Source organism: Tenrec ecaudatus, chromosome 1 (genome assembly GCF_050624435.1).
Source record: "Tenrec ecaudatus isolate mTenEca1 chromosome 1, mTenEca1.hap1, whole genome shotgun sequence".
Lineage (NCBI taxonomy): Eukaryota > Metazoa > Chordata > Mammalia > Afrosoricida > Tenrecidae > Tenrec > Tenrec ecaudatus.
The window spans coordinates 32,444,962-32,464,292 of record NC_134530.1 but is presented as its reverse complement, the minus strand read 5'-3'; the positions used below and the strand labels follow the sequence as shown (position 1 = coordinate 32,464,292).

General features: G+C 40.1%; 1 protein-coding gene across 5 annotated transcripts in view; it reads left to right on the top strand.

The window, feature by feature from the left end:
* Positions 1–19,331, top strand: part of RERE (arginine-glutamic acid dipeptide repeats) — a 535,168-nt gene that overhangs the window by 384,339 nt on the left and 131,498 nt on the right. For all 5 annotated transcript variants that reach the window (XM_075550652.1, XM_075550645.1, XM_075550656.1 and 2 more), the window contains one exon: positions 18,484–18,582. In XM_075550652.1, the coding sequence (XP_075406767.1) occupies positions 18,484–18,582 (99 nt within the window). The remainder of the gene's footprint in view (positions 1–18,483; positions 18,583–19,331) is intronic.

The following is a 19,331-nucleotide window of genomic DNA, read 5'->3' as shown; positions in this document are numbered from 1 at the left end:
TCAGGAAGGTGATCGTCATATCATAGAATGCCAATTTAATAGAAGAAAGTATTCTTGTATTGACGGAGTTCTTGAGTGGAGGCCCAATGTCCTCCTGCTACCTTAATACTAAACCTATAAATAAAAGCACATAGATCTATTTCCCCATCCTCATATATAAATATATTTGCATATGTACATGCCTTTGTTTAGACCTCTATAAGTGCCCTTGGCCTCTTAGTTCTTTCCTCTAGTTCCTTTGACTTTCCTCTTGTCCCAGTAACATGCTCAGTCTTCATTTGGTTTTCAGTAATTCCTCTTGGATACATCACCCTTGATCACGCCTTACCACGCCTCCTATGCACCCTCCTCGCCATCGATTTGGATCACTTGTTGTTCCCTTGGCCCTGGGTTTGTTAACACTACTACCTTTTCCCCCACCTCCCCCTCTCTCATGTTCCCCTGGAACTGTTGGTCCTGTTGTTTTCTCCTCCAGATTGTTCATCCAGCCTATCTTATTTATACAAACCCGTGTTGATAATAACGTGCACAAAAACAAAACAGAGCAAAACCAAGCAACAATATATAACAAAACAACAAGAAGCCAATGACAAAAGATTAAACAAAACACAACAAGAAAGAAAAGCTTGTAGTTAGTTCAAGGACTGTTTGTTGCTCTTTAGAAGTGTTAGCGTGTTTCATTCCAGCAGTCTTTTCATATCTTTGCTTGATTCTTGTGTGTGTCCACTGTCAGTGGCTATTACCCAAGAACATGTGATATTATTTCAGTTGGACATGCTGCTTGGCATATTTTGTGTCAAGTTATCTATGTATGACTCTGTCTTGAAATTACCGTCTTTCTGGCTTATTCTGTTGCATTGGGAATCCAAACTTGGGAGATACTAAGTTTCTGAGGCTCTGAGTACTGCTGGAGGTGCTCTTTTGTTTGCTTGCCAAGACGCTTTTCGTTTTGATTTACTTATTTGCTCTGTTTTTGGTTAAGATCCCTACCCACCAAAAAAAAGAGAAAAAAAATTTTTTCTTTAGAAGGCAAAAAATCTCCAAGCTCTGGAGTACCACATGCTTTATTAGTCACTGAGTTCTTGTTTTCTAATTTTATCATTTTTACCAAAAAGAATTGTAGAAAGTATAGAATTGTTTATAGAACCTCAAAAGTACTTATCAGAAACCACTGACGTTAAGGTTGTTAAGCCTCACGAGTTGGGAGCCAAGATTTCTTTACCTCAATCCTACTGGTTGCAGTTAGGGTAGTGTTTGCTTTGTGCCAGCAAGTTGATTATGGCTCATCGCAACTCTGCAGCACCGGGATAGAACTCCCCATACGGTTTGCTTGGCAGTGATCTTGATGGGAGCAGATCATCAGGTCTTACTTCCTCACAGCAACTGCCAACCTTTCGGTTGCTTTATTGTGCTACCAGAGCTCCTTCACACGAAAGTAAATTGAACAAAGAAAACCCAAACACACTGCCATCCGGTTAATTTTTGAGCTAAGATAGTTTTCTGATATGTTTTCCTCTTCATATTGGTACTGCTAGCCTTCAGCTTATTTTTGCTTTTTATTAACTGTCTTGAAGAAATCTGGTGAAATTTGAACTATTGTTGACCTTTCTGTATGTTTTAGAGGTTGATTTGGCGTTTGTAAATGGGATCACTAGTGCCACTAGAGATGGATACCACCATATGCTTTCTGCCTGTCGCTTGCAGCCACCTGCCCAGTTTCATGTTAGAGCCTTCCCCGCTGTCCCTGCTTCATGCTGTGAAGATGCTGGAGTAAGTGCAGTCATGTAGGAGTTGCTGCTCAAGGCCTGAACCCTTTCCTCCACTTATTGTCACACTAGCTCTTCCCTAATTGATAAATAACTATCCTCAGGAAAAGCATTATAGCAGACTGAGTTGATAGTTGTGCAGGTTCTTTTTCTCTCTCTGGTCAGAGTTACAATCATTCTGAATCATTAAGAGTCTTATCATTAGTAGATTTATTTGCTGAGTTGGAAGGAGTCATCTTCCCCATAGGAACAGTTGGCCAGCAGCCTAGATCCTCAGTACCCTGGAGTTTCTTCATGCTCTGTGGCCATACTCACCTTCAACAATCTGGCAGAGGGCTTTTTGTTCCTAAGAAGTAATTAAATGCATGTTAATTGTATAAGTAATTAATTATGCATAGTTCTATTTAAACATATTAAACTTTTCTCCAAACAAATCTTACAAGAAGTACAGCCAGAATGTTCCTTGGAGGCAAGGATGCTGAGAGTTTTGTCTCAAATACTTGGGACAACTTGTCAGGAGAGACCAGTCCCTGGAAAAAGGTCATCATGCCTGGTAAAGTAGAGGGGCAGTGAGAAAGAGAAAGGGCCTCAACAAGAAGGACTGACACAGTGGCCACGACAATTGAGTTCAAACATAGGAACAGTGGTGAGGGTGGTGCAAGACTGGATGGTGTTCTGTTCTGTTGTGCCTAGAGTAGTCAAGAGCCGGAAACAACGCAACAGCACCTAACAACATTACATTTAATCCTATTCACTGGCTTCCACAAATGAGTAAAGTGGGCCCCTCAGCATCGACGCTTGGTGACCTGCTTCTGAAAGGTCAATGTCGTAGAAACTCTATGCAGCAGATCTACTTCTTTTGCCATAAGTTGACATGCTTTCAATGTGCAACTCTCCAAAACAAGCACCTTAATCCTGGAGGTATAAATGAATCCTGTGCAGTAATTACTTAAATTGGTGAATTCGGCATAGTTCAAGTGGTTATATTGTGATTTTTCTTTTTAAATTAATATGTTAATACCATTTGTTATTCATTTTTTCTTATTCATTTCTTATTCATATTTTTCCTTATTTTAGATGAGTCTTTCTAAAGTGACAGTATGTTTAAAGTTAAGAAATTCCAAATATTTTCCCAAGCTAAGCAAGGAAGAGCCCCTTTGTTGATGCCCCGGATTAAAACCCCACTCTCTCTGGACTGTGCTGACCCTTCCAATACAGACAGTCTTGGGTTATGAAGGTCCCATTTAGGGACAATTCTTACTTGCCCTTTAATACAGGGCTTCAAATAGATTCTGTCATAGCTGAGCAAAAAAACCCCAGGAAGACTGGAATTTTTACAATTTGGGTGCTTTGTTGTGGTGACCAGAATAGAGAATGTTAGGGGTGGCAGCCTTGGACTGAGAGACCTCAAAGAGGCATAGGGAGCCCTTCCAGGAGCTGAAGAGTGACATTGAATTACTGATTGGCAGGTGGAGGACCACAAATATTGAGAGCAGCATATCACCTTCAAAGGTCCTTGTCTTCTTAGAAGCCTTGCTTCATTTGATGTTCTGTAAAATCTCCCTCACTGTAAAACAACTTGGGGAATGAGGGCACCCTGGTTGTATAGTGATTATGTGTTGGGTTCTTAACTCTAAGGTTGCTAGTTTGAACCTACCAGCCCACTCCACAGGAGACAGAAGAGGTAATCTGCTTCTGTAAAGACTTAAAGTGTTGGAAACCCAAAGGGTAGTTTTTTCTATCTATGTAGGACTACTGTGGATTGCAGTCTACTTGATGATAAGTTGAGTTTTGGTCAAAACCATTGAACCAACTTGACTTACAACTATTTCTTCATTGCTCCTAACCCAGGGACTGCCCTTTTTTGCTTATTAATTCTCTAAGTCAGGCGTCCTCAAACTAGGGCTCGCGGGCCACATGTGGCTCACCAAGGACATTTATCCGGCCCGCTGGGTGTTTTTGCCCCATTTGTTTTTTTACTTCAAAATAAGATATGTACAGTTTGCACAGGAATTTGTTCATAGTTTTTAAAAAAACTATAGTCCAGCCCTCCAACGGGTCTGAGGGACAGTGGAACTGGCCACATGTTTAAAAAGTTTGAGGACCCTGCTCTTAAGTTTTTTGGTTCCTGTGGGTTTTTCAGAGTCCCTAACAAGTTATCAGATTCTCTGTGGTTTCCCTCCAATCCCATCTTTCCTCCTCTTGTAAGTATTGTATAGGATGGCTTAAAAAGGAGGGTGATTGGGTTGGAAACAGGGAACCGATTACAGGGATCTGCATGTGACCTCCTCCCTGGGGGATGGACAACAGAAAAAGGGGGTGAAGGGAGACGTCATACAGGGAAAGATATGACAAAATAATTTATAAATTATCAATGGCGCATGAGGGAGGGGGGTTCGGGGAGGGAGGGGAAAAAAGGAGGACTTGATGCAAAGGGCTTAAGTGGAGAGCAAATGCTTTGAAAATGATGAGGGCAAAGAATGTAAAAATGTGCTTTATACAATTGATGTATGTATGGATTGTGATAAGAGTTGTATGAGTCCCTAATAAAATGTTTTTTTTTAAATTTCATTGTACAAAAACTGTAGTTTTTTTTTTAAAAAAAAAGAAGGCTTAAAACGTTATGGGGAAGTTTCACTATCTTTCCATTCCATTTTTTTACATGAACTTTTTTTCTTTGTTTGTTTTTTAGATCATTTTATTAGGGGCTCGTACAACTCATCACAATCCATATATCAATTAAATCAGGCATATTTGTACATATGTTGCCTTCATTCTTTTCTAGGATGTTTACTTTCTATTGAACCCATGGTATCAGCTCTTGCTGTTCCCCCTCCCTCCCCTTCCACAAACTTTTTGAAACCTCCTTGGGCAATAAAATGTCATAGGGGTGCCATCTGAACTTCTCTAACATCACCAGGAAGAAGTAAGAGCATCGCCACCATTGGCATCAGCCCAAGGCCTCCAACTTCCAACTCTTTCACCAACTCATCCTCCTGCCCCACCCCCAGCACTCTCCACTTCTCTTCTGAGTTCAATAGTTTTTTGCAGTGGCTATACAGAATTCATAGTCATTACTCAAAATTGTGAGGATTTGGTCTAATTTATAGTGAATCATAATCCACACTGAAGGCTGCAATCCTTGATCTTCATCAGAAAGTGCTTCAAGTCCTCTCCCTTTAGCAAGCAGGGTTCTGTCATCTATATATTTCAGGTAAATAAGCCTTCCTCCAATCCTGATGCCACATTCTTCTTTATATAAGCTAACTTTTCTAATTGTTTACTCAGCATAGAGAGCATACAACCCTGATGCATGTATATATTTCCTGATTTTTAAACCATGCAATATTCTCTTGTTCTGTTCACACAACTGCATCTTGGTCCATGTACAAGTTCTGCATCAGTACAGTGAAGTGTTCTGAATTCCTCATTTTTCTTAAGATTTTCCATAGATTATTATGATCCACATACTTGAATGCTTTTTTATAGTCAATAAAACACAAAGGAAAACCAAATCCTCACAACTGGACCAATAGGTAACATCATGACAATGGGGAAAAGGTTGAAATTGTCAAGGATTTTGTCTTGCTTGGATCCACACTGGAAGCAGCAGTCAAGAAATCAAAAAGATGCATTGCATTTGGATAAATCTGCAGCACAAGACCCCTTTAGAGTATTGGAAAAGCAAGAATGTTATTTTGAGGCCTGAGGTTTGCCTGACCCAAGCCATGGTATTTAACATTGTCTTAGATGCATATGAAAGTTGTACATTGAACAAGGAAGACTGAAGAAAAATCAACACATTTGAATTGTGCTGGAGAAGAATATTGAAAATGCTACAGACTGCTGAAAGGACACACCGACCATTCTTGGAAAAAGTGCTCCACAGAGGTACTTCAAAGTGCTCCTTGGAGGCACGATGGCAAGATTTCATCTTACATATTTTTGACATGTTGTCAGGAGAGACCGGTCCCTGGAGAAGGCTATCATACTTGGTCAAGTGGAAGGGCATTGAATAAAAGGAAACTCATCAATGACATGGATTGACACAGTAACTGCAATAATGGGTTCAGGCCTAGGAACCAGTTGTGAGGATGGAGCAGGCCCAGGCAGTGTTTTGTTCCGCACATAGTGCTGATTTGGGTCGAAACTGACTCGATGACACCTCTAACAACAACTCAAAATTGTGAGTTTTATGAAAGAAGCAACAGGTCCCAATTTTCAGCATCAGGAATCCTCGGGATATGTATTCCGTAAGGATTACCTCATCCTCACCATCCCAAAGCTGCTGTCTCAGACCCTCTACATCTCTTGGCCTCTGCTTTTCTTTCAGTTCTGCTGATTGTGTAGCAGGAACACTGCCTCACCAGTAACCTTGGCCCGAAGGCTTAAGTGGAGCTCCCCCCCTTCTGTGGGTTAGCAACCCAACTCTCCAGAAAAAGTGCCTGGAAACTCAGCACTCCACTAGCATCCTCCTGCCTCACTGCAACGCACAGGCTCTGCTTCTTGCCGGCCTCCCGGTTCTCCTACTTGTCTGACACCTTTCCATGGCTTCGCCAAGTCTCCTGAATGGAGATGGTTCGGTAAAGGAATCTTCGAGCCAGAGGGTGCACTTCCCTCCTGACTTTTTTCCCCCATAATTTTGTTGATGTGTCTCCTTTTTGAGCTGCTGGTTCCCTCTGTCCTGTCCCCTTCCTTCCCGCCCTCCCACCCACTCCTGTTTCAAGCCTTAACAACCCCCCCCCCCTAAGAGAAGATGGTGCCCCTGCTGAGCGCTTGCAGCTGGAAAACCGGTCCTCATACCACCCATCATCCCCACAGAATCCCAGGGAGGACCCTTGGTCTTACTCGTAGAACACAGCTTTAGCGCATAACCTGAGCTTTGCCACCTTTGGGGCGTGACTGTGAACAAAATCCTGAGCCTCTTGGTTTTCTCTTGCCACGTCAGTGGTGTGAGGAATAATGAAATCCTCGTCGGAAAGCCCCACTGCAGTCACTAGTGTGCTGTGTGAGGCTTTCAAAGATTGTACCCCTTCCCATCTCTTGTGGGGCTCGGGTCACTCAGAGAGGGCCATCGTGGGGTGGAGGTGTGTCGGCGCAGTAGCTCTGTATTTCCTTCTGAAAGTGAATTGGAGCCTACTCTCACCATGTCAGTTTTGTGCCTGTGCTATTATCTCAAAGAGAAGCTCCTGGCAGAATGTTTAGGCAAATTTTGTTTGCCTCCATAGTGGGTTAATGATGGGGCTGTAGTGGCACCGTGGTTAAGCACTCGGCTGCTAGCTAAAGACCTGCGAATTTTTACCCAAGCCTTGAAAGATAGGTGGCAGTGTGCTTCTCTAGAGACCGGTGGTCCTCAACGTGTGTATCGTAACCCCTTTGGGGGTTCAAACAACCCTTTCACAGGGGTCCCCTATTGTTTTGTGACTAATTGAAATTACCTATTAATTAAAATTACCTATTGTTTGTGATTAATCACTATACTTTGTTGAATTATGTTCAGTTTGTAACGATGAAAATACATCCTGCATATCAGATATTTACATGATGATTCCTAACAGGAGTCAAATTACAGTGATGAAGTAGCAACGCAAATAATTTTATGGTTGGGGGTCACCACCACATGAGGAGTTTTATTAAAGGGTTGCGACTGATATGTAGACTATAGTCTTGGAAACCCTTCAGAGCAATTTTGCTCTGTCCTGTAGGGTAAAATGACAATAGTCAAACAAAAATATTGTGCCCGTAGTTTAGATTCTAGTTTTTAATGTACAAGAACGCTTAAAGGGGTTCACAGAAAAAAATAGGATTAAAAAATAATGGAATTTTTTTATGAGTTCTTTGAAGCCCCCTCATATGTGAGTATACACTGTATTATTAACTAGGTCATTGGTGATGCAGTGAAATGTACTATGACACCTGTGAATTATGGTTTGTGAGAAATTTTTCTCCCCCCCCCATCATTTTATTGGGGGCTCTTACAGCTTCCATAATACTCCATACATCAACTGTATCAAGCGCGTTTGTGCATATGTTGCCATCATCATTTCCAAGATATTTTCTGCTTGAACCCTTGATATAGCCTCCTTTTTCCTCCTCCCGTGAAGAATTTTTCTTTTCAGTTATTTTCTTGGGAAGATTTCAGCAAGATCATTGCCATTTAGGTTAATAGCTGAGAAAATTAAAACTGCATGAATAATTTTACAATGCATCCCACCTTTTTTCTCTCTAAGTCATCCTGGCACTTTTCTTGCCCGGGATAAACAGCATGTTTTGCATAGAGCAAAACACTGAAATGTAATATCATTCATTCTCAAAGAACTGCAATTACTTAATATGTAGCCTGAATGCAACCTAATTCATAGAGGCTTTCTCTACTTTTAATAAATGGCTATAATTGCAAAAGGAAGCTTTGATGTAGCAGAAACTGCCAGATGCAATGCCATTGGATCTAAAAAGGTCACAGTAAAAGGGACATTTAGATTAAGTTATAAATTACAATTGAAGAACAATATTTTGATGTGTGAAACCAGAGATGTCAGAGCAGGGAGATGTAATTCATGGGTTCATTATAGAACAGAGGTGCCTGACAGCTGAGCCATGCCAGAAAGAAAATTTATGTGCAACATCACGCAGACAGAAAATGGCAGCTAAGATGAGGAGCCAGAGTAGAAACTTGAAACCTTGTAGTCATACATGGAATGTATGCTAATCAGCCTGCCCGAGATCTAGAGATGTTTAATGACGGCTGTAATATAAATGAGGTTCTTCGGACTTGTGCACATTCTCAATCTTATTTGAATTAAACCTTGCCCTTGCTTTATAAAACCTCATCTCTCTCTGTCTAATGTACAGATTTGCTGAAATTTCAGAATTGTGTTTAGGTTAGCGAGTTGAAGCTTAAAACAAGATTTCCATCCATGGCAGTCTTGAGGAAGGACATAATTTAATGATTATAGCAATCCATGAGAAGTTCAATCATGAGTTAATTAAACTGTAGGCAGTCATTAAGTATTATTTATTTTTTGAGAAGCTTGCCAGTAAAGCACTTATATACATTAAATTATAGAAAGTAATAAGCAGGAATTATTTGTTGGGCAGAGTGAGGGGAGCAGATTTAACTCGGGCAATTACGTAGAAATGTGTTTGCTTCTTGTAGCGCCATCCTTTTCCCCCTGTTAATCACGGGGAGGTCAGAGGCTGTACCCAGCCCTCTGGGAGTGCAGTCCCTGCCATATATTCTCTGCTGGCCCTCTGTTATTTGAGTATAGGTGGGGAGAACCATGCAAGAACACCCCATAATGATACCAGGAGCCAGTGTTATTAAGTATCACTTATTATTTGAAGGAGCTTGCCAGTAAATAGCTACTTTGATGCTTTCATTTAATGCTTTCTATTGTTCTGTGAAACAGGTGAGGGCTGATGTTATTATTCCCATTTGACAAATGAAACAATCTGATTTGTGACCAAGTTGGAAATAAGAATCTGTATCCTGCCTCAAGTCAGGGACTAGGCTCTTTCTCCTGGGCTGCAGAAGGCATTTGAAATAGTGTGTACAAGCGACTGGCATATATGGCACACTGTCTTTGGCTCTGAGTCAGCCAGTGTAGTGGGTGCCTTCATCACAGGGGAACCAATCCAGGACTCTGTTACAGCTGCTCTCATTTTACCACCATAGCTTCCTTCCACATCCATCTCATGCAGTTCTTTCATGCCTGTCTTGGGCCACCATTGTATCTACATTGGACCTTGGCTAGGTTCCTGGAATGGCATACAGGAGGTATATAGCACAGGAGGCTGAAGACCTCCTGGGGGAAGAATTCCCTTTGTTCCTTCACAGAGACCATACCAGTAAGGAAGGGAAGAACACAGAGTTGGGGGTTTTGTGGGGCAAGAGCCTGGTGCCCAAAGGACAAGTTAGTGAAAAACAGCCACAGGGGGGCAAATTGCATGATGGAGGGACTCAAGTAGATTTTGCTGTTAAATTCCCCAGCTGAACCCGCAGATCTTCTTACTTGGGATTTGTGGAGAAACAGGTTTTACTTGTGCACAAGTGCAAGTTGTGTTGTTACTGGATGCCAAGTGGGTTGTAAGAAAGGGAAAACTTCATTGTTGTGCCAACACATGACTCAGTGGAATCATATCCAAAGACACAGTCCTGACCTCAGGGAGGACCCCTCCTATATAGCGGTGGGACCATTGGGACATTTCATGAGGGATGGAGGGAGATGTGCAGGGTTATGATTGGCTGGCTCATATGTGTGGCCGGAAAGGGTGCACGGGTAAGTAATTGGGCAGTTTGTAGAAACAGGAGCATTAAATGCTAACCCTATGGTTTTGTTCTCTCTTAGACATGAGGTCGTAGCAGGAGGTTGGCTGTAACAATAGCTTGAGATCAAGGTGGTCTTTGCGCTCTTGTCCCTGGAATGGGAAGCAGTTCCCATTTCTGTGGTTGATGGTGATAAGGAGAAGAGGCAGATTTCTAAGTAAATGCTCCCTAGACTATTAGGTATTTTAAAATTAGTGGTGAATTTGATCACAATGGTTTCTGCTCAATGACAGACACTATGTTCTAGCCACTTGTGAGGTGGCAAGAACCACGTAAGATATAAGTGCACAGCTTGCCAAGGTGGGAAGCTTCTTGGCTCGGCCTCTGTGTTTGCCAGGGGCCTTCCACACTGCAGGGGCAGTAGTCCCACACTCTACATTAAAATTGCATTAATTCCAGATTTTGCCAGCTCAATATTGTTGTAGAATGGACAGAGAGATATAATTATCTTGCTTTAATTGCTTTCCTGTGGCTACAAAGTGAAGCTAAGAGGCATTTAAGGTGCTCCTGCCCTCATTGTAATTTTTCTGAACAACCTTCTCTAGGGCGATGGTAGAAAATCTTATTCACATTAGGGTACCTTTTACCTTAGCAATTTGGGGAAACCTTCACTCCATATGACAAACTTATACAGGGATAGGTTTCTCCCACTGTCTGAAAGTAGAGCATTTCTGTGAAACCCTTTTACATCAAAATGGCATAAAATGAAAAAGCAATTACCGTTAATTTTTACAAGAAAATCGTTTGCATGTTCCCAAACCCCCCAAAATAATTTTCCAAACCAAATAAAAGAGCAGATAACATATAACAAACCTAAAATGACGCTAGCATAACTGTTCACAGACATGATTCCAAACCAAAGCAGCTTGGTGCGTTGAGCTGCGGAGTGGCTCTGTCCTTGGGGTACTGGCTGCCTCTTCCATGACTTGCAACAAAGCAAGCACATTGCTCATTGTGCGTTTCACCTGTTTTCATAAAGTGAAAGCCCCTTTCAGATTTCTTTCCATTAGCAAAAAAGGGACTAAGATAGGTTTTTGTAAAAGCAGAGTGACATAAAGCAAACTTTCAAAAAAAGCTAGAGATACCTTATCTGCGTGGTCATGGTCAAGCACTTAAAATTTGAAACTCATGTAACACTTAACATGAAATTCATTTTATCCATGAGAAATCAATAGTGTATTAGAAGGGAGTCTTTTTAGTGACATTTTTCAGAGACGTATGATAGCTAGTATTTTGGTGAACTTAAATATATCTTCTTAACACAAGAAATGAAGTCAGAATACCCAGTTTAGCTCTTCCTTAAACATTATGATTTCTCCATCTGAAGAAAGAAAATGCTCAGGTGCATATTTGATCTTTATAAAGAAAGAAGGGTAAATGCCAGACCCTTAGGACTCTAGAGATTGGGTGGGACATGTAGAACAGAGCTTCTATCCATTCTGACTGTCTGGCACAGTCAGACATTCCTAATGTTAGTTATCTATCTCTAGTACCTAGAACAGTGTCTGGCACGGTTCAGCACTCAATAGATATGAGAGGCTTCCATAAGTTCATGGGAAATTGCATTATGCTTATTTACATTTTTCCATGAATTTTTTTGAAGCCTCATATTTGTTGAATGAATAATGAATGGAACTCCACTGGATGTCCAGAACTGCTCTAAAGGTAATCTTACGGTCCTAAAGCTCTATAGACCATAACAACTTTTACTATATGAAAAGTATATTTCAATGAAATACTTTAATAAAGTATAGCTAAAGTACTTATAGCTGTCTCAGAATTTTCCCAGTAAAATCGCTAAAAAGGCGGGAATAAATATAGCAACAAGAAGAGAGTGCGCCTTGGCCCACATTTCATCTTAGGAGAGACTTGACTCTCGTGCTTGCAGTAGGGGAGGTCGGAGTTCAGAGCGAAGTTCTCAGGCCAGAGGAGGAAGATGGTGGTGGAATTGCCTCTCCCACCTCCCAAGAGGAAATTAAGAAGGAATGGAGGAAGATCATCCTAGAGAAGACCAGCCTGCTTCTGCTGCTGCGGCGAGCCTTCACCAGTAATGGCCACCACCACCAAATGGTCATGTTCTCCCACAGCAACATGCCCACCAGCAAACTGCAGAGCTTCACTGGGATGGATGCGACCCTGAATGAACTGATGAGTTTATTAAAGGAAGTTTACCCAGAAGCTAGAAAGAAGGACACACACTTCAATTTTGCTATCGTGTTTACGCATTGGAAACAGCTGGCTGTCAAGTAAAGTAAATTGGCAGTACCATGTAGGGCAGGAAGAGGACCAACAGTTCCATGACTCTACAGACATAGAAGTTCCAAATAGGGCATTATCTGGACATAGCAATCACCCTTCCCATTGGGCACCCCTTCCATCTGGGCTCATGAGACCATATTCAAGTTTATTTGCTATGATTTTAATGTATTTTTCCAATCGTTTATGCAAAGTAAACCTAACTCTGCCTCCTTTGATTATTGCCATTAAGCCTTTAAACTCTATACAAATTGTAATGTATCTATTTAGGCTAGGCTTGGCTGTATTCTGGGATTACCATTGATTCAAAGTACATTGTTTGATGCTTGTCTGTAAAATATGAAGAAAGGTGTTCTTAGCATTCTCTGTAAAACTGCATTGCAAAATAAATGTGTACAATTAAAAAAAGAAAAGAGTATATCCCTTTAGAAAGATGCTTTCTGATTTTGTCATAAGAGGACTTTCCAGAACAGCCACTTGTCCAAGTTTGTACTTTAAAACCAAATATTGTCATTGAGCCAGTTATTACTCATAGCAATGTATAGGACAGAGTAAAACTCCCCTGGAAGTTTCTGAAATTATAACTCTTTATGGTTGTAGAAAGCCCTGTCTTTCTCCCTAAGACTTTGCAGTTAACAGCCCAGTGTATAACACACATTTTTTAGACCTAGACAGAATCAATTATTGACAACAGCACAATAGTACCATATGTCCGTGAGTTGTTTGTTTAAAACATTTTATTTGGGACTCATACAACATAAGCCGAGTTTTCAACACATTTTTTTTAAATCATTGGGGGCTCATACAACTCATCACAGTCCATCCATCCATCCATTGTGTCAAGCATATTTGTGCATTTATTGCCATCATCCTTCTCAAAGCATTTGCTTTCTACTTGAGCCCTTGGTATCAGCTCCTTGTTTTCCCCTCCCTCCTCACACCCCCCATGAACCCTTGATAATTTATATATTATTTTGTCATGTCTTACACTATCCGACATCTCCCTTCACCCACTTTTCTGTTGTCCATCTCCCAGGGAGGAGGTTATATGCAGATCCTTGTAATTAGTTCCTCCTTTCTATCCCACCTTACCTCCACAGTCCCGGTATCGCCACTCTCACCACTGGTCCTGAAGGGATCATCTCTCCTGGATTCCCTATGTTTCCAGTTCCTATCTGTACCGGTGTACATCCTCTGGTCTAGCCAGATTTGTAAGCTGAATTGGGATCATGATAGTGGGGATGGGAGAGCAGGGGGGAAGCATTTAAGAACTAGAGGAAAGTTATATGTTTCATCGTTGCTACACTGCATCTGACTGACTCACCCACCTCCTCCCCACGACCCTTCTGTAAGGAGATGTCCAGTGGACTACAATGGGCTTTGGATTCCCAATCTGCAATCTCCCTCATTCACAGTGGTAGGATTTTTTGTTCTTTGATACCTCATCGCTTTGCGATCTTGTGATCGCACAGGCTGGTGTGCTTCTTCCGTGTGGGCTTTGTTGACTCAGAACTAGATGGCCACTTGTTTACATTCAAGCCTTTAAGACCCCAGATGCTATATCTTTTGATAGCCGGGAACCATCAGCTTTCTTCACCACATTTGCCTTTGCACCCATTTGTCTTCAGCGATTGTATCAGAAAGGTGAGCACACAATGATATGATTTTTTGTTCTTTGATGCCTGATAACTGATCCCTTTGACACCTCATGACCACACAGGCTGGTGTTAGCATATATATATTTTTTTGGTGTCAGCATATTTTTAATGTAGTTTTTGTGGTAAAATTAGGTGCCTCAGTTGATACTCAGGTTGGCTTATACTTGAGCATATACACAGTATTCTAATTTTGGTGTGTGTGTGTGTGTGTGTGTGTGTGTATGTTTATTAAATTGCTGTTGGTATACTTTTATTTGTCTAGGGATAGAAAGGATAGATGCTCTAAATATTTATTTGGCTTGTATATTGAAAGGTCAGGAGTTGGAATATTTGAAGTAGATAGTCCGGGAATTACTGAAAGAGAGAAATTACCCTCTAGTGGGAGGAATCTCAGCTTACAGCATAAATTGCATCAGCACCCTGAGATGTTTTGAAATAAAAATTTGTAAAGGAAGTGTAAAATCTGGGATATGTTTAGGGGAAAATGCCACTTCTAATAAGGACTGCATTCTAATATTAGCTAAGGGGCATTGTGTAGTCAGTAGCCATCCTATATCTAAACCATCAACAAGTTCATCAAATTATTTGAGAGATGTCTTTCACTTATAGTTAAAGGGTTTTCGTGGTTCAGGATCATCATGATGTCTTGATTTAAATCATCGACCCAGCAATTCACTTTTAAGAATGGAGCTTATAGTTTTATAAGTCACCTGTTAACATCGAAGATTTAAAATTAAGATTTATTTTTGCTGTGCACTACCCCAGATTTGAATTAAATTTCATAATGTACTAGCATTATTGTTTGATATATCTTCTTGTATTTTTGAAAAGGCACCATACAGAGACCTCTAAAATTGTGAACACACTACTAACTTGTCTTTTTTAAGAAAAACAATATACATCTAGTATTCATTAACATGTATTGTGCCTATAAAGTTCTAAGCAATCATTATTATATTTTCTAATGTTACCGACACTCATTTTCAAAGATGATAAAGTTGAAGCATCCAGAGGAAAAAGTAACTTTGCCAAGGTTCACACATTTAGTAACTGACTCCAAACTCCCTGGTTTTTAATTATTCTCATAATGATTATCCAGATACTATAATGACCTTTTAAAATGATGGGTTTGCCATAAGCTTTGTAAGAATTTATTATGTGATTAATTTGAAATTGTTTCAAGTATCACCAAAACAGTGTGTGTGAGTGTGTGTGAGTGCGTGTGTGCTTAAATAGGATTGCTTTTGAAGAAAAATCCGTGTAATCCATAATTTAAGGCTGCTATTTAAGACCTTATTACAGCATCATAGACCTTCATCATAATATAACTTATTTGTCCGGGATATAAGTTATTGCCTCTAAACTGTTAGAATGCCCTGGAAATTTTAATCTTTAGTACTCTCAGTTTCACTAAATGAACAATTTTAAAAGCTATTGGTAATGTTCTTTGAAATAGCAGGTGAATCGTTAAAAAGATAAGGATCTGTTAGGTATGCCGCAGGCATTTGTTTATTCATTTCATTCGACAAACAATAAGACAAGCTTACTGTATGCCCAGTCCTGTGGCCACCACAGTTTCTGAGATAGTAGTTAAAGGATAAACACATCAGGCGCTCTCCACTTCTTTTTTTTTTTTTAATTTTTTTTAATTTTAACAATTTATTGGGGCTCATACAATTCTTTTCACAGTTCATATATATACATACATCAATTGTATAAAGCACATCTGTACAGTCTTTGCCCTAATCATTTTTTTCTCTTTTCTTCTTTTACATTTTATTAGGGACTCATACAACTCTTACCACAATCCATACATATACATACATCAATTGTATAAAGCACATCCATACATTCCCTGCCCCAATAATTCTCAAGGCATTTGCTCTCCACTTAAGCCCCTTGCATCAGGTCCTCTTTTTTTTCCCCTCCTCCCTCCCCCTTCCCCCCTCCCTCATATGCCCTTGGTAATTTATACATCGTTGTTTTGTCATATCTTGCCCTATCCGGAGTCTCCACTTCTAATTGCATAGCTCTTTGTCTACAACTAGATGATCGTAGTTATTACAACCTCCTGTCATTGTGACAGTAATATCCCTACAAAACATCCCCACCTGTTTTTCAGTTTCCTGGGAACTAGAACTTAGCAAGATTGAGTCCTTCTAGCAAAGGGCCTTTTTTGGGCTGTGTGTTCAGTGAATGCTTCTGACTGGATTAAATAAGGGATGTATGCCCAGGTGAAAATATTAGAATGTCTCCACCATGAGGGCTCCACCATGTCTCTGCTTCTTTTGTTATGATCAGTGCTATATTTCCAGGTGCCTGGTCTATTTCCTGGAACAAAATAGTCAATAAAGGAATCCAAGTATAAGATTAAGTCCGAGATATTACTTTCATATATAGGTTTATTCCAAACAAAACCTGTTTAAGCATCTCTGCAATCAGTAGATAACGCATCCGACAAGGTCTCTTAGTAATGTACTTGCCTTGTTAGGGCACTTTTTTTTTTACATTTTATTAGGGGCTCATACAACTCTTATCACAATCCATACATATACATACATCAATCGTATAAAGCACATCCGTATAGGGCACCTTTTAAAAAGCAAAAATTAAAACTCCAATGAAAATAGTATTTTCCCAAGGGGTCTTCTGCACTGGTTCAATTTCAGATGTGCATCTTAGAAGGTAACAGAGTTTGGGGTACTCCAAAGGGATAATATGGGTAGATTTTCTGGAAGGACACCCGGTGATAAAAATACCTTATTATAAAGAAGTTTTAAGAAAATTGAAAACTACATTGGTATTAAAAAAGCTGGGAATATTGTGCTGAGGAGTTGTTTTTTATCTTGACAGTGCAGCTGCTCCCTTGGGGGTAGTAAGAATTTTGTTGGGAAGCCTCACAAAGTCTACCCTACAACCCTAATCTTGTCCCTTTAGATTTCTTTTTGGTATCCGTAGTCAAAGAACATTTCAAGAAAGTCTCTCAAAGATGCCAAAACGGCATTTTTGATGTAATGTAAACCAAAGCATGCAGAATTTGGGGGAGGGTTAAAGATATGCAAACACAGACTTCAGAAGGTTATAGACCTTAGAGGATATATTGAGAAGCAGTAGCATCACATTTTGGTATTTTTGTTCAATAAAGGTTTCCATGGTTTTGTCCATTTTTTTGGTACAATATTTTTTAGTTACCTTTGTAAATGGGTTTAAACCTGGGGGTTGAATAACAGCAGATGCCTTATTTATTTAGCAAGTGTTTCTTGCCATATGTTACCTGAAAAGCATTATTAGGCACTGGCGATTCAAGTTTTAGCTAAAGCAAACTGCCCTTGTGCTCCAGCGTCGTCCTCTCCTGCTGCTTCTCTTCTGCATCTGCATGCTGGGACTCAGGAACAAGGGATGGGTGGGGTCACAGAAGCCAGTGCAAGACAGCTTTGCAAGGTGACATGGAGTGACAATAGAAAGTTTCCTAGATTTAATGAAGAAATCATGTCTTAAAGGGAATATATAGATGAACAATATCTACATTCTGTGTATTCGTAAGTACTGAAAAATTAATATTGTGGAATTATTTTCTTTAAAACTCCTGTACTTGAGGTAATTTAATTTTTTCCAATGAAATTATTGCACTGAAAGACTTAAATACTAAGGGGGAAATGCGCATTATGTCTTTAGATTCTCTGAGGGGGTCTAGAACAAGAGTGGCATTCAACTTGTCTAAGTTTTAGTCCTGGCTTCACCACCTGCTAGCCCACTGTGGTGAGCAGCTTTATTTGATTGTTCTGTGCCTCACTTTCTTCATCTGTAAACTAGGCTGATGATCATTCCTATTCCATGGGGTTAAACGAGAGACTATCTTACTCAGAGGGTTAAGTGAGTCAATGAGTACAAGAAAGAATGTTCTTAGCACTGTGACACACCAGATACTCTAATTACCTTGTTATTCTTCTGAATCCTGTTCCTCTTACAGTGTAAGTGCTGCTCCCCCCCCCCCCTCCCAGAGCAGTTGCAACTGCGGGACAGCTGAGTTGAGAACAAATTACCACTCTAACTAAAATGATGTCTGCCTGTTTTTCTTGATTTTTCTTCTTCCTACCTATTTGTCTAGGGTCAATTCTGGTTGCTTATACGTTTATTGAAACACTTTTTAAAAAATCATCTTATTGGAGGCTCTTACAGCTCTTATAATAATCCATACATTAATTGTAGGAAACACATTTGTACGTATGTTGCCATCATCATTTTCAAAACATTTTCTTTCCATCTGATAAATTACAAATTATTCTTATTTTCCTATCTTAGACCATCTGCTGTCTGCCTTAGCCATGTTTCTGTTCTTTGTCTACTCAGTGGGGGCCAGGTGGGACAAGAGGAGGGCTTGATTATTTTTTTTGTGAAAGTAAATGCAAAGATTTCTTTGTATTGATTTGCTTGCTATTTTTTTCCTGCAGTTAACATAGTTTGTGTCTTGTTTCAGCTGCATGAAAGCGGTTATGATGCTGGCAAAGCTCTACAGCGCCTCGTGAAGAAGCCTGTACCCAAGCTGATTGAAAAATGCTGGACTGAGGATGAAGTGGTGAGTGCTGACAGCATTGGCTCTGTTGTCTGAGTCATTGGAGTGTTATTGCATCCGTGTGTAACCTTCCTGCTATGTGGGGACCAAGATTCATTCAAAAGAGTGAGCTGTTTTTATGGTAGGCCACCCACCACACCCATCAGCCAGCTAAAGAAGCAGCCTTTGCAGCTGTAGAGAATGGATTATTCGAGCTTAGTTTCCATAACTAGGGGAAATGTGTCCCTCACATTTCTTAGGAGATAGAGACATTGATGGTTGCTCTTAAAAGTGTGAATTATCACTAGTTTATTTGTTTTGGTTATAAGCCAGCTTTTTACACCTTACTAGTGTCCAGACATAAGAATGTTAAAACCAATTGATACATAGCTTAGAAGACATCTAGTAACTTATTTTTATTTTGAGGGCTCTCAAGACCCCTTAACACACTACTGAAGAATATTCATCAAAACCAGGAAGCAGAGTTTGATTAAACACAGTGAATTTTACGTACCCATTCTATTGCTTTGACCCATTACAGGAGGTGGGAAAGGAAAAGAAATATTTTCACAGATTCATGTTTACAAGCAGATTCCCATACCAGCACACTCTTCATAAAGCTACATCTCCATCTTGTGACTCTTAAAAGGTATTGCTGTAAAAGGCTTACAGGTTTTTTTGTTCTCTTACAAATGCAGACTTCAATAGAGAAATCATTTGGCATTTGCTCTTCAGGTTGAATGAAATGAAAATGAAAGCTGGCATTGATTCAC